We start from the raw sequence: 14,412 nt of genomic DNA, 5'->3' as shown, positions 1-14,412 counted from the left end.
AATTAGGTCCAGACCTCTTTGTGGCTTCCACCTGCCACTCTCTGCTACACCAACGCCGCCTCCCCCACTCCGTCCCAGTGGGTCACAGTAGCCCTAAACACTAATACTTACACATTACAGTAAACCTTACAACAAACACTAATACATTACAGTAAACATTACAACTACAGAGTCCATCCCCTCCAGGGGCTTTTCCCAAAGCATCCAGCCAGGAGCATCTGCAGCTAATCCAGCAGCGATCCAATGAAGGATATTGCTGCTAAATTGCCACAGAGCCCTGGCATGTCCAAAGCTTCTCAACCCTCTCCTGGGGTCCATCTTCTAATAACAACAGAGTCCATCCCCTCCAGGGGAACTCCCCACCTTCTCCAAGGTCTTCTGATAACAACAGAGTCCATCTCCTCCAGGGTCTTCTTCTGGTCTTTCTCTCCTGGGGTCTTGGGATCCTTCTCTTTTCTACTGGGGTGCCTGGTCTTTGGGGCAGCCTTCTCCTGGGCAGCCTTCTCCTGGGCAGCCTTCTCCTGGGCAGCCTTCCAGCTCATCTTGCAGTCTTCATCTGGCTCTTACTCTGACTCTTTGGCTGACTCCACCCTTTTATGCTCCTTGTTCTTAATTGCTTACAGGTGTATATGCCACTTGTTCTTAATTGGCCCCAGCTGCAACTCACTGGGGAATACTGTGCCCGCTTACAATTCTCCCTACATTTTGTCAGAGCTGCGACCTAGCAAATAATTTCTGCGTGGAATGATCCTGGTCCAGGTATAAGATTTTGCATTTCTGTTTTGGAATTTCGTGAGATTTCTGTTATTCTTCCAGCTTGTTAAATCCTGCCATAAAAGTCTGTCTGAATGGCAGTCCTGCCCTTCAAGACATCAGCCCATGATATCCTGTTGAAATCTGCTCTGCTGAAGACCAAGGTGTTAATTCTATAAATTGCCTTTTTCACTTCCCTCAAGATATCCAGTGAATGGTTATGGTAACCACAGCTGCTGTGACTAGCTGAATGCTCTTTGCTCATACATCAAGTTGGCCTGTCCAGTACCTACATTAAAAAATGTGATATCAGGTATCTTGTGCATTTGCATTGCTTGCCCTCTGCTATGCTGCCATCCCCAGAGATAGTTAAAGTCTCTGATGATAACCAGACCTTGTGTCTGGGAAACTTCTAGTACTTTAACAGTTTTGATCACTGCTCAATCAGAAGGCCTGTAGCAGATATTCACAATAGTGACCTCTCTCTTGACTTTCACTTCTCATTCTAGCCTACAGGAGCTCAAGAACTGATAGCCTATAGTGCAGCAGAGAGAGCTCTGTTAATTCAAGATCCTACTTTGTGTAAGGTGCAGCCTCTCCTTTCTTTCCTGCATTTCCTAAGAGTCTGTGTCTATCCATTGGAGCCCTCCATTCAGGTGAACTGTCCCATCACAGTTCTGTGACTGTATATGCACTTTCTGTTTGTCCAGTGTATGTCCCATGGAGCACATTTTTGCATACAGGCACTTCAAATGGCATCATGTTGCTTTGTGAGAGGGAGGGAGAGAAACATTCATTGTCTTGTCCCCATGACTTCTCCCCTGGACCTGTTCTCCCATTTGGCTTTAGGTTTTGGTGTTTGCCCATGACAAACTCTCTTCACTAGGTCAGCAGAACTCTTGCCCTGTTCAGCCAGGCAGATCCTATGTCTCCCCTCCTGTCCTCATTCCTTCAAGGGGACCCTGTGATCAAAGAGGTCAAAGCCCCGTTGCCCAGCACCAGCTCCTTAGTAAAGTGCTGTTCTGCTGGAATCTGATGCTCCTACCTGAACTTTTGCCCTTGTATTCAGGAGAGCCCCTCTTTTCTCCTGTACCCTTCAGCCTGTACTCTTGCCCTGTGGACACCCTTTGCTGCTGCTGCTGCCACTCCCTTGGCAGTATTATTGGTACCCATGTGGATGAGCAACACAGGGAAGCTGTTTTATCCAGTAATGGTTACTTGTGACTGAGGGCTGTTGTATCATAATTCCTCACAGGAAGGAAATATTTTATTCTTTTCTGTGCTCCAAAAAAATTCAAGGGTCACTAATCAAAAACCCCAAAGTATTTTGGCCAGGCCTGTTTTTGTCCTTTTAGTAAGAGCTAGCAAACAGGTGTCAGAAAAATAAACATAAGTTCATGGTATCATCAGTGTCTACTAAATATTTCTTATATTTCTGCAGATACTGTCTGTTTTGGCACTATTTGCCTGCATGCAAATATCTTTCACAAGATTGAAATTCCATTCATAATTTTTAATTCTATGAATTTAACCTTTTAATAAAAAAATCAAGTGGGATCCTAAACCTCCTGCAGATCTTACACAAAATCCAAAGAATTCTGTGCACAGTCTGAGAAGAAATGAAGATCATAACAGAGAAGTTATTTAACAGTTAATGACTTATGTGAGCTAAGCCATTGCCTCAGTGAATTTTTAGAATTCATGTGGAGTGTGGATTTGATGAGAGATTTTAGACATTTCTTATTTTATTTCATTTTATCAGTCTGGAGCATATGCCATGAGGTAGCCCTTTGCATTCTCCATGACTTCAAGCAAGACATGTTCCCCTATTGTTTCTCTAAGAACCTTGATCTTTTCCATGAAAGCATCTTTTATTACAGTCCTGTTTCCAGATGGCATTCTTCTTTCTTGTCATCATAAACTAATTTCATGGCACACATTCAAGCTAACATAACAGAGTTAATAAAGCTCTGAGGCTTACTAAGAAATCATAAGAGCCTTGTTCTCTGTGGTATGTTTCCCTAGTTTTGCTGATACTGAAAAAATACTACTTTCTGCAGTTTTGTGGCATAGTAATTCCAGAAAAATTAAGAAGCTGGTGTCCCATAATTTATACATTGTCTAACTGTATAGCTGCTGGTTTTGCTAGAATAATTCCTAGTGGATTACTGTCTCCTGAAATATAAAGACAGCTTTGACTCTTGTCTTTGCCATTTTGTTTCTCTGGCTGCTGCTCAGTTTCAGAAATTCTCCTTTTAAAGTATAGCCATAGGGAGAATGTGGAGCTGGACTGTGCTGAAGGCTCATTGATGGCTTTGAATGAACTCTGAACAGAAATCAAATGAGTCAATGAAATTTTTAGAAAGTTTAGAGAATTTTACTGTCAAGACATTTGCTTCTTTTCTCTTTTTTTTTCTCTTTTTTTTTCTTTCAATAAAAATCATAGATCCCCCAAATAGGAAACAATCCCCAGAGAAAAGTTCAAATGTAAAAGATGAGGCAATCCTGAAAGATGAGTCAGTTATTAAAACCTAGTCCTGTTTTTTCATAAGGTAAATAAGAGCAACTGTGGACTTTTCAAATATTATAAGAAAGCTGGGGAGTTTGCTTTGACTTTGCAAAAACATTGTCTAGGTATATACAAATACACTTATAAATTATACTTTTGTATACTTATAAGAGTATTCAGAGAGAATCAATGGCCGACCTATATCCTATTAATATGGTTTTTTTTCCTGAGAATTAAAAAGTTCTTTGTTTTCTCAATCTCAGCTACAATAATTGTGTCATCCAAAACTTTTGCCTTCTTTGTCTTGAGGTTGAAATACTGTGCAGTACAAGCTGAAACATTTTGAAAGTTAATTTCATTCTCTTCAGTAGTTCCACTAATAGCTGATTTATGATATGTGACTACTTCTAAATGAACTTTGTATAATTAGGTTCTCAATTCTCAGTAATTTTGAGAATCCCTAGTTGATTATAGTTGCATGAGTCAAGATTTTTATGAAGATAACATTAGGAATACAAATTGGATTAGTGATATTACAGTGGTAAGCTTTTTCTTACAATAAAAATAGCTGTGAAGGAAAGAACATGTAATATATTATCATTAAAAACACATCCGTCTATTGGAGGGAAAATAAAGAAGACAATGAAGTAAAAAAGATCCTATTTCAGAAAATTACAAAAGAAACAAGTAAAAATTAATCAGGTTTCAGATTTAAGAACTATTTTTGGAGAAATATTGTGGTTAAAATATATATCTTTACATACGCATACACACGAACACATACATTTATGTATGTCTAAAATTGAAAAAGGAATTCCTTGATAATGGATGAAAGGAAAAAGAGTCTGTGATTCACTTAGAGTAAAATAAAACAGAATATAGAGATGCAGAGCTGATGTTTTTGAAAAAAATAGCAAAGAGAAATTGATTTTGTTGTTATCCATACCTTCTGGGGTAGAGAGAAATTCTGTTATAATTTCTTCTCAGCCTCTGATGTTTAGAGAAATACTGTGTTTTAAGTTTAAGGAAGAGAAAAAAATCCCATCTTTATCCATGTTTACAATTATAAAAAATTAAAAAGGAAAAATAAAAAGAACATTTTCCAATAATTTTGCTTACTGATGTTACATTACGTGATAAAATGAGAATATTTTCCTTATATCCTCCCTATAGTCTCTATTTTTCACAGTGACATAGTAGATTCCTGTCTGAGCAATTTTGTTCACTTCCAGAATAATCTGATTTGGTGCAGCATTTACATTGAGATGAAATTTGGAAAAAGGCCTCATTGCAACTAGTCAAATAAGAAGTTTCAGGAGAAGCAGATAGGAAAGCAGACACTGTGTAATTTCTTACACGGTAGTGCAGGACTAGGACATCACACCCAAGAGATTTAAGGACACAGATACAAGTAGTTTTATCTATCAGTATGTGTTTGTGTGTGTGTGTATGTACAGATATATATTCACACACACATCTATCTGTATTTAGATGTTCTGGTTCTAGCATGTGGCAGTAGGTATGGCAGGACCTGATAAAAAATGAAAAGATGCCAGGTCAAAGCTTGATCTTTGAAATAAGGAGCCTGGAAACAGAACAAGTGAAAAAGTGAGATGATCAGCACAATGAAAACACAGCAGAGGTATCCAGAATGATGCAGTAAAGTTGAAGAATGGAAAACAAAACTTCAGCCTGACCATAAGCAATGTGAGCAAAGTTAAGTTTGGAGAAATATTCACTTATTAAAATGAAAATCAAACCTCACAGGGAGTCATAAAAAGATGGATTTGATAAATGGCCATAGAGTTCTGAGAATAACTGCATTAAATTTACTATTTTTTTTAAAGTGAAATTTTCAACAATCATTTATTTGGTCTCAAAGAATTCAGCCTTTTCTCTTTTTGCTTTAAAATTAGGATTTTACTGTTCATTTGTTGTAGACTGTTACTTTAAGGGATCATTATCAGCTTCAAAAACATATTCTCAAGTGAAGGATAATCATTTGAAAACCGTTTAGGATACTTACATGAAAAAGAAGATAATATTTACAAGATATCCTGAAGACTTATCTTTTATTTTTTGGGAGAGAGGGTATGGGATTACTGCTGATTAATTTTTGAACTTCTTAATTTAACTGTCTTCTCTTAAAACTATGTTTTTGCATTAAAAAATGTGTTAGAGTTGGGGTTTTGATTTTAAGTTTGCTCAAGTACAAACTATCAATTCAGAAAATAACTTTTCTGTCAGCATAGCAAATAAATAGTCCACCACTATTTCTGTATTATTTGAAATATGTAACTTTTTTGACTAATAGATCAGATATCCTGTCCAGAGTGAATGGAGAAGAAATAAGTCTTTATAATATAACAAACTGATGTGATAGGATAAACAATTAAAGATTACTAAATAAAGCAAAATTTTAACAAAATTTAAAAAAAAAAAAACAGTGCAAGATTACCTGTCTGAGTCCAGTATTCTCAGAGCCCATAACTGTGGAATGACCCCACTGAGGTCTGCTTAGATCAAGCTCACTGGAATCTCAAAGCTAAAATGTTCAAAGTAGTGCTGCAGCTGAAATGGTTGCCCATAGATCCCTAAACAAACTGCAACAATTTTTGTGTTTCTATTTTGTACATATTATTAGCTTCATGAAAGAAATATGATAATTTAATATATGTAAAATAGATTCTGTTTTGCTAAAACACAATAATTTCTGAAATTTTAACCAACCTCCCCAAAATTCTACTTAGAGAGCAATCCAAATTATTTTGAAGTGCTCTTTGACAACCATGTAGATAGAAATAAAATTAATCTTAGATGCATGGTCTAATGAGTCTTTAATTTATGTGAAGTTGATCAACAGCAAGAGGAGAAATTGAGAAAGGGAGACAAACTGATTAGAGCACTTAGCTGAGATGCAGTGCATCTGGATTCAAGTGATGATAGAAAAAACCCCAAGCAACTTCTAGCAAGTTTCTCTTCTTTTAACACTGAAAAGAAGCAGAGGTGTTGGCTTTTACCTATTCAAAATAAAGTCTTTAAAAATCTAAAATAGTAAGGAAGATAAGGAATTAGAGGTGTATATTTTGATGGCTAAATAGCTGTCTGCCTGTTGGAATTAAATTAGATAAGTGAGCTATCAGATGAATGCATAACGCTACACTATTGTAACACTGTGATGTGTTTGGTCATTCTGAAACTGTGGTTTAGCAGCTTGGCAGTTAACAATGACATATTAAAATTTTCTTTTAAACTTTTCATTTGTATAATATGCTTGTTTCTATGTTTTTGTCAGTAAGACATTTTAAAATGGTAATTTTAAAGCCCCATTTTAAAAAAGCTTTTACCAAATTTCTCATACTAACCTTTTTGAAAATATATAGAACATGTGTTTGTGAAAGTAGTCATTCATCATTATTTCATAGATGCATTCTCTGTACTGAAGATTTTTTTAAAATGAAGTACAATTATCTGCTTTCTCACAAACTACAGAAAAAGACAATTTAATAAATAATTAAATACACTGTAGAATCATGAGTGTCTCAAGTTGGAACGGAGACATAAGGATCCTTGACTCCAACTCCCTGAAGGCCTAAAATTAAACCACATGGGTAGGAAAGAGCAATATTGCAATGCTCCTTGAACTCCAACCTGCCTGTGACATGACCATTTCCCTGGGGAGCCTGATCCAGCGACTGGCCAGTCTCCCAGTGAAGAACCTTTTCCTAGCGTCCAATCTGAGCTTCCTCTGACACACCTTCATTCTGTCCCCTTGTGTCCTGTCCCTGGTGACCAGGCAGAGGTCAGCATCTCCCTCTCTGCTGCCTGCCTGGAGTAGTTGCAGAGGGTCATGAGTCCATCCTTCAGGCTTCTCCAGGCTGAACAAGACAAGGGACCTCAGCCTCTCCTCCTAAGTCTTGCCCTCAAGACCTGCTCTCACACACTCTGATAGGTTGATGTCCTTCATAAATTGAGACATCCAGAAGTGCGCACAGTACCTGAGGTGGGGCCATTCCAGAGCTATGCAGAGTGGGACAGTCACCCTTGCCCAGCTGGTGATGCCCGATGCTCCCAGGGCACTGCTGGCCGTCCTGGCTGCCAGGGCACTGCTGACTCACATTCTACTTGCCATCAACCCAAACCCCCAGGTCTGCCTACATGAATGTGCTCTCCAACCTCAATAAAGAAAGAACTTTTTCAGAGAAGCTTTTAATAAGACTTGCTAAATAATTTAGGCCCATGGTTCATTTGGAACCCTCTAAGGCTGCAATTTTCTTTAATTGATAAGACTTATAAAATGTGACTCAAACTGACAATATGTCATTTGATGATGATTCATAAAATATCACTCAAGTTTTTAATTGGACCTATGCTATTGCTAGTGATAGATAAGGAAATGACTACTAATGACATAAGAAGAAAAACTTTATTACTATGAATTTTATGTACTTTAAATCACCACTATGTTTTTATCACTTATGTTCGAAGAGTAGTGTAGTAATGTGATTTTCCACATGAAGAGCTTTCAATATATACTTCAAGTAGAAAAGCCAATTCAAATATTTAAATTCAAATTTTAAGTTAATTTTGAATGATTCTTAATAAATTTTGAAAAGTTAAGTTAGTGTTGAGGTTTTTTGCTTTGTTTTGTTTTTATTATGCAAGAAATGTTATTTTATTTGCCTAAAGATATTATTATGTGGTATATTAAAAAAGGCACATAGAATACAGAACATTGCCCTCTGAAAGCATTGTGTGGTGACGAGAGAAAAGTCCTGTAAAAATTATTTAATATTCAAAAGGTACCTAAACCAATTCAAAGGAAGATTTCTAAGATACTGGTTTTGTTATTACTTCATCCTTGGCTATCTGCCCATCAAGGCATGTATCTCACTTGTAGCAAGATTCATTTATGCAAAATACAGCTTACTAAAATTTCCAGATTATTATTTTTGGTGAAATTCCTCTTTCTAGCTTGAAGAAAAATGAAAGGTTTTTCATTGACTTCCATAGTGGTACATCTCATTTTTTGCATGCACAAACTTGATGGATATGTTTATCTGTTTTATCTAAGCTACACATCTATACAGTATACATATTTTTTGTCAAGTGGTGCCAGCCATATGTTTTTGCATGTGTACTTTATATGAGATGCATATTCTCTAAATGCAGAACACTTAATTCCTGACTACTGCGAGATCCAAATGTTTGTAGCTTTATGCTTCAAGTAGTCATTTATGCTGATACAAACAGCACTTTGTGCAGTTGCTTACAACTTGAGAATAACCATAAGTGTTTGGAATTAATTACTTGCACATTTTAAAATGCAATTTGTAAATCACACAGAGTTTGAATTCATGAAGCCTCAGGCACTATCTGCTATCAAATTACTGCAAGCACAGTGATGCGCTAAGATTCCTGAGCAGTAACTCTCTCAAAAACATAACACAGAGAAAGCCATGGCCAAAAATGACAGTCCAAGGAGGCCAACTCACTCTGGGACCAGCTGTGTAAGACCACACAGTTTGTGTCCCACCCTCTGAGCAGTGAGGCCACCTCCTGCCTGCCTGCACTCACTTAAGCAATGCATTATGCTTCAGGGCATTATGCTTTACTATTCAACAGTCTTGTTGCCTTAGCCTGCGTGCCACTTGTGATGAAGGAAATACTCACAGCATATCTGTCAGAGAGTAAATGCTCTCTGGTTCAGGCTGGTTTCTGTGGTCTTACCTAGCTGACCAATGCTCTCTTTCTGTTTCTGTATTAGCTTGACTTCTTGCAAACCTCTTCAGGATGGTGCTGTGAATAGAATAAAAGGCTATGCATCCCTTTGGGCAGACAGCTGTAGTAGTCTGAGTTCCTTGGGCTCTCATTCGTAATGCACAGTGTATAAATATAGATTTTTGCATGTGGTTGCCAGTAATAATAAAGTACATTTCAGCTGTAAAATTCTGAACTTTAGAGCTCAAAGATTATTCAAGGGCTCTGTAGCAGGAACAGTGAGGAGTATTGTATTTACCGCTTTTAAGCATGCAACTTAAAGTCAGTATAAACAGTGAGAGATGGTATAATTGAGGATGCTGTCATAAAAAAATTTAACAGCAGCAGCTACTACCAAAGAGATATGGGTGATTTAGGATTTTGCTCATCTTGCTGGTTACCCTGAATGGGAAAATTCTGCCTGCTAGCTTTCAAGATTACAGGTGAAACTGTTACGTGTTAGAAACTGAAACTTAAAAGTGCAGGTACAGGATGCACAACATTAATTTTTCTTTTCTTTTCTGGGCTGGATGATGATCTGAAATGAAGTGCTAGAGAGTTATTTTTAAAAAATTAAACAAAACACAAACAAATGAAAAAAGCAAAACTGCAACAACAACAAAAATCCCCCAAAACAAACACACACACACACAGAGACACAGAAACACTGGGAAAAAAAAGAGTCATTTTAGACTCTTTTCTGATTTATTATAGATGTACAGCGGTTTTCAAATTATTTTAATCTTTGGAGGAGATTTTGCTCAGATTCTCAGCTTTATCCATGGTCCTTTAATTTTCACTTCCTTTCCCCCTTTCATTCCTCAGTGGCACAATGGCCCTTTCAATATACACTGTATAAAAAGCCAGAAATTGAGGAAGGAATCACAGAAATGGCCTGATTTCACCAACAAAAAAGAAATCTTTTAGGAAAGTCAATCTATTCTAGCTCTATTCCTTCATTGTAAAAATGACCAAACACTTATAAATATCAGGGTCTAGAAAATAAGATATAAAATTTATTGAAAAAACATGACCTCCTCTGAAAAAATTGTGTTCCAAAAAATTAAATCAATAAGGCTTTAGTAGCCAAGGTTATGTTACATTTGTGTACATCAAAATTTGCTTTTGCATGTAGAAGCATAAAGATTGCACCATTCAGCAGCTTTCTCTCTTCTTTTTAGTCAAATTCACACTCTATACATTACTTAAACATTAAATAAATTATTCTGTTTCTGCCTTTTTTTAAATCCTTCCTTTTACTTCTGTCACTTATTGGCTATTTAGCCCCTTTTAATAGTCTCTTTTTTCTAATGTCCAGACCCAGCATTCTTCTTCCTTTGATTCATGAATCCTTTTTTCCTTCAAATATTCCTTTAAAACACACTTTCACTGACAGGCTTTCAATTATGATTGAGAAGGGCAGCTCTACTCCCACACTTCTCTGTTGTCTTAATTAGCTATTCAGTTATTATCCTAATTAGACTATAAGTACCTTGTGTTATGCACCTTGCCAAGCTCTGTGTTTTTGAATCTCCATGTGCACTTATAGTATGCAAATAATACCTAATGATAGAAGCAGTAAGTAAAGATGATAAAAGAGATAAAAATAAAATGCTTCTCTTCTGATCCTTCTCCTATGCAGAAATGTTTTTAATTACTATTTCTTTGGTTTTCATTGCCACATTATCAAAAAGCAAAAGCCACCTGATGAATTTTTAATTTCTTATGTCAATTAATTGTATGGATTACATATTTTCTTGGGGCTAGCAAGGAAAATACAAGACATTTGCTAAATACTTTGGCAAAATATTAAATAACGTTCAAGATTTAGGAGAAAATTCCTATGCTTTTCATTTTAAAAAATTGTTAATAATCATTAAAAATATACATTATTGACTGATGATGTATGAAGCTTGGAAGGTCCATCTGGCAACAAAATCTTCTGAATTCATTTGTCATCTGTAAACATCCTGATTCAGAATAAAAAAAAATTAAAAAAGGGAAAGGAAAGCATGATGTTATTAATGCTTCCTAGTTTAGGACAGTGAAAAATAGAACATCTTTTTTTCTCAGCTTTTTTTTTTTGTTATAAGAAATAAGTGAAAGAAAATATTTGTTCAATATTTTTAAATTTGTATCACAAAGAGTCTAACTATTTCTGTGATTTTGTGCCCAGTTCTTTTTTAGGCTTCTTCTGTGCACACATTTGCAGAGCCAGGTTCTCCAAATCAGCTCATAGTAGGTGTCCCTGCTAACCTTCATTCTTGTTTGACCTGGTGCTGAAGTGACACCAACAAGGAAAAAAAGTCAGAAAACCCAAACCAAAAACCTTTGCTGCTTAAAGGCCAGACAATATTCCATTCCATTTGCCTGGACAATATTTTGTTTCTGTGTGTGCATATTTATGGATCCTCAGTGAGTAGAGAAGATCTGGGTTTATAGCAGAAACAAGGATGGCGCTTCACTTGTTTGAAGTGCAGGTTCATTAGTAATTGATATTCTGTTTGTCAGCTGAAGGAGCTTGTGGGGGGACACTACGTGGGACAAGTGGAACTATTTCAAGTCCACACTTCCCTTCTGAGTATGAAAATAATGCTGATTGCACATGGACCATATTGGCTGAACCAGGAGACACCATTGCTTTGGTCTTTACTGACTTCCAGTTGGAGGAAGGATATGACTTCCTAGAGATCAGTGGAACAGAAGCACCATCAATATGGTAAGTCAAAGATCTTTTAAAGATCTCACTTCCTGTTTTTCTTTTTTTGGTACCTAACTGAAAAGATATCAGAGGTTATTTAAGATATTTTCTGTTAGCAATGACTGGGTTTTATGCTTCTTTTTTGGTCCCTTTCGCCTTTTAGAACTGAAAAAATAATAGTTTCCTTTTGTTTCTCTCCACATCTTTGTCCTTCCTCTTATTTTCCTCCATCTACTAGAGTAATATTTGTACAGTATCTTATCAGTGAGCATTTAATTCATGTTACATATTTGAACTTGGTATAAGAACATTTTTTGATGTTGTGTCTTGAATGACATATTATGGTATTGTACTTCAGCAACGAAAGTAGTGAGCAAAAGTCAGCCTGAGTAAAACAGGAATATATAGACAGCTAATAGATGGCATCTTATTCTAAACAGGCTGTAATTCAGTCTCACTATGTGTATGCATGTATGCAAGCATTACTATCTTATGTTAGCTGATGTTAAAACCGTTTACTTAGCAATATTAGGGATTTAAAATTGTAATACTAAATCTATGTTCTCTGTACTAAGTAAAAGACGATCGTTCTGCCTGTGGGAATGGATTAAGTTGTGGAACAGTTTGTATTATAATTTCTTTGCAGCCTACATATGCAGGTTTTTCATCCTTTTCATCTCTGAGAATGTCTTGTGCTTGACATATGCACTATTGCTATAAAATTTAGCCTAGAAAAATGTAGATCTTCTCAGATGACTGATGATTATTATCTTCAGAATGCCTTTCTAGAGATAGGAAACAATCCTACTATTATTTTGATGTCATAAATAGCTGGACAGTGCAATATATTGATAATTGTGAAGTTATAGCTAGCATCTGATCTTTTAAAAATCTATCAATAAAAATGTGTGGTAACTATAGTTGGCAACTATGTGAAAACTTTGTTCTAAAGACACATGCAGATCTATGTCACTGATTCCAAGATGATTTTTTTCCTTTTCTTTTATATAATTTTAATATAACTTTTATGTATCCTCAGTATTCTTAGCATGCATACTTGTAATTCCTTAAGTTCAATAATTTAGCATAGACCTAGTATTTTGTTAGGCCAGGAGATCAAACATCCCAAAGGCCTTTTAGTAGGAGGCCAGAAAACCCCACACTATCTTGGGAAACCAAGGTCCTCTCCAGAACATATCCTGTAATCTAAAGATTTGGCCCTTCCAGAGAGGAATTCTTCCGATGGAGGAATATCATGACATTCATCCAGGCTTCCCTTTGGGGAATCTTTGTTAGATATGCTAATTTGTGAAGTCTATAAATTGTATATGCAGTCTATCGTGTGTGTGCATCATCACAGCGCATTCCACCTTGGCAAAATGGTGCACCATAATGATCCTTATTAAAATACCAATGTAAAAACCCCTTATCCCTTAGATGTGTCTGGCACTCAGTTTTTTAAGACCATCATCAAAAGATAACTCTCCAACATTTCCACATGAGCAAAAGTGTAATGGCAGTTAGTGAAACAGCTTGGAATCAAATTAAGTGTTCATGTCTGAAATACAATGTGTGAATACCCCCTTGCCTCTCACTCATGCACAGACATGCACAATGGTCATCAATGCAAAGTTTTCTTCTTGGGGCTTCTAAGTATCAGAAACCGAAATCTTGAAGGGGAAGAACTAATGCAATTTTGCTACAAAACATATAAGTATGTCCATTTGATTTTGTTTAAGACACTCTACTAGACACTTTACAACATACTTGTGCTTTTGATTTCTGGTAATAGATGAAGTAGAATATGAGCAGAAGGCATTGGAAACATTCTGCATTGATCTCATGCAATATTGGTCAGATTTACATTGGAACAGAGATATAATAAGAATTTTATTTCTCCTAAAATTCAGTCTCAACATTTTTCTTGTTTTCTGTGGTATTCTGGAGATCATTATTTAGCACTGATCGCTAAAACATGGATTTATTGTGTGTTTCTAAGATCATAGAATCTTAATATAATTTGGGTTGGAAGGAAACATAAAAGACCATCTACTAATACACCTCTACTGTGATCAAGGACATCTTTAAATGGATGAGGTTGCTCTGTCCTGACCTTGAATGTTTCTGGGCGTAGACATGTAGCGCCTCTCAGGGCAACTTTTTCCATTGTTTGTCTACCTTCACTGTCAAAAAATGTCTTTATATGTAATCTAAATCTACCCTCTTTAAAATCATTACTCCTTGTCCTATCAAATCAGGTTGTGCTAAAAAAAATCTGTTCCTCTCTTTCTTATAAACCTCTTTTAAGTACTGAAAGGCTGAAATGAGATCTCCACAGAGCCTTCTCTTTCCAGGCTGAACAGCCACAACCCTCTCAGCCTTTTCTTACATGAGAAATGTTCGAGCTTTCATTCATTTTTGTAGCCCTCATTTGTACTCAGTTGAACAGGTCCATATCTTCCCTGTGCTGAGACACAGAGCTGGATGCAGCACTCCAGGTGGGGCCTCACCAGAGCAGAGGGGCAGAATCCCCTCCTTTGCCCTGCTGGCTGTGGTGTTTTTGATGCAGCCCAGGACACATTTGGCTTTTAGGGCCATACATGGGAACTCATGTCCAGCCTCTCATCCACCAGCACTCCCAAGTCCTTCTTGGCAGGGCTGCTTTCAGTCTGTTCGTCCCCCAGCCTGG

General features: G+C 36.6%; 1 protein-coding gene across 1 annotated transcript in view; it reads left to right on the top strand.

The window, feature by feature from the left end:
* CSMD1 (CUB and Sushi multiple domains 1) overlaps nucleotides 1-14,412 on the top strand; it is a 1,057,303-nt gene that overhangs the window by 540,429 nt on the left and 502,462 nt on the right. Inside the window, exon 5 of the mRNA XM_030946379.1 lies at nucleotides 11,534-11,741. Within this exon, the coding sequence (XP_030802239.1) occupies nucleotides 11,534-11,741 (208 nt within the window). The remainder of the gene's footprint in view (nucleotides 1-11,533; nucleotides 11,742-14,412) is intronic.

This window comes from Camarhynchus parvulus, chromosome 3, assembly GCF_901933205.1.
Source record: "Camarhynchus parvulus chromosome 3, STF_HiC, whole genome shotgun sequence".
NCBI lineage: Eukaryota > Metazoa > Chordata > Aves > Passeriformes > Thraupidae > Camarhynchus > Camarhynchus parvulus.
Note: the sequence above shows the minus strand (reverse complement) of the source record. Positions and strands in the feature narration are given on the sequence as shown.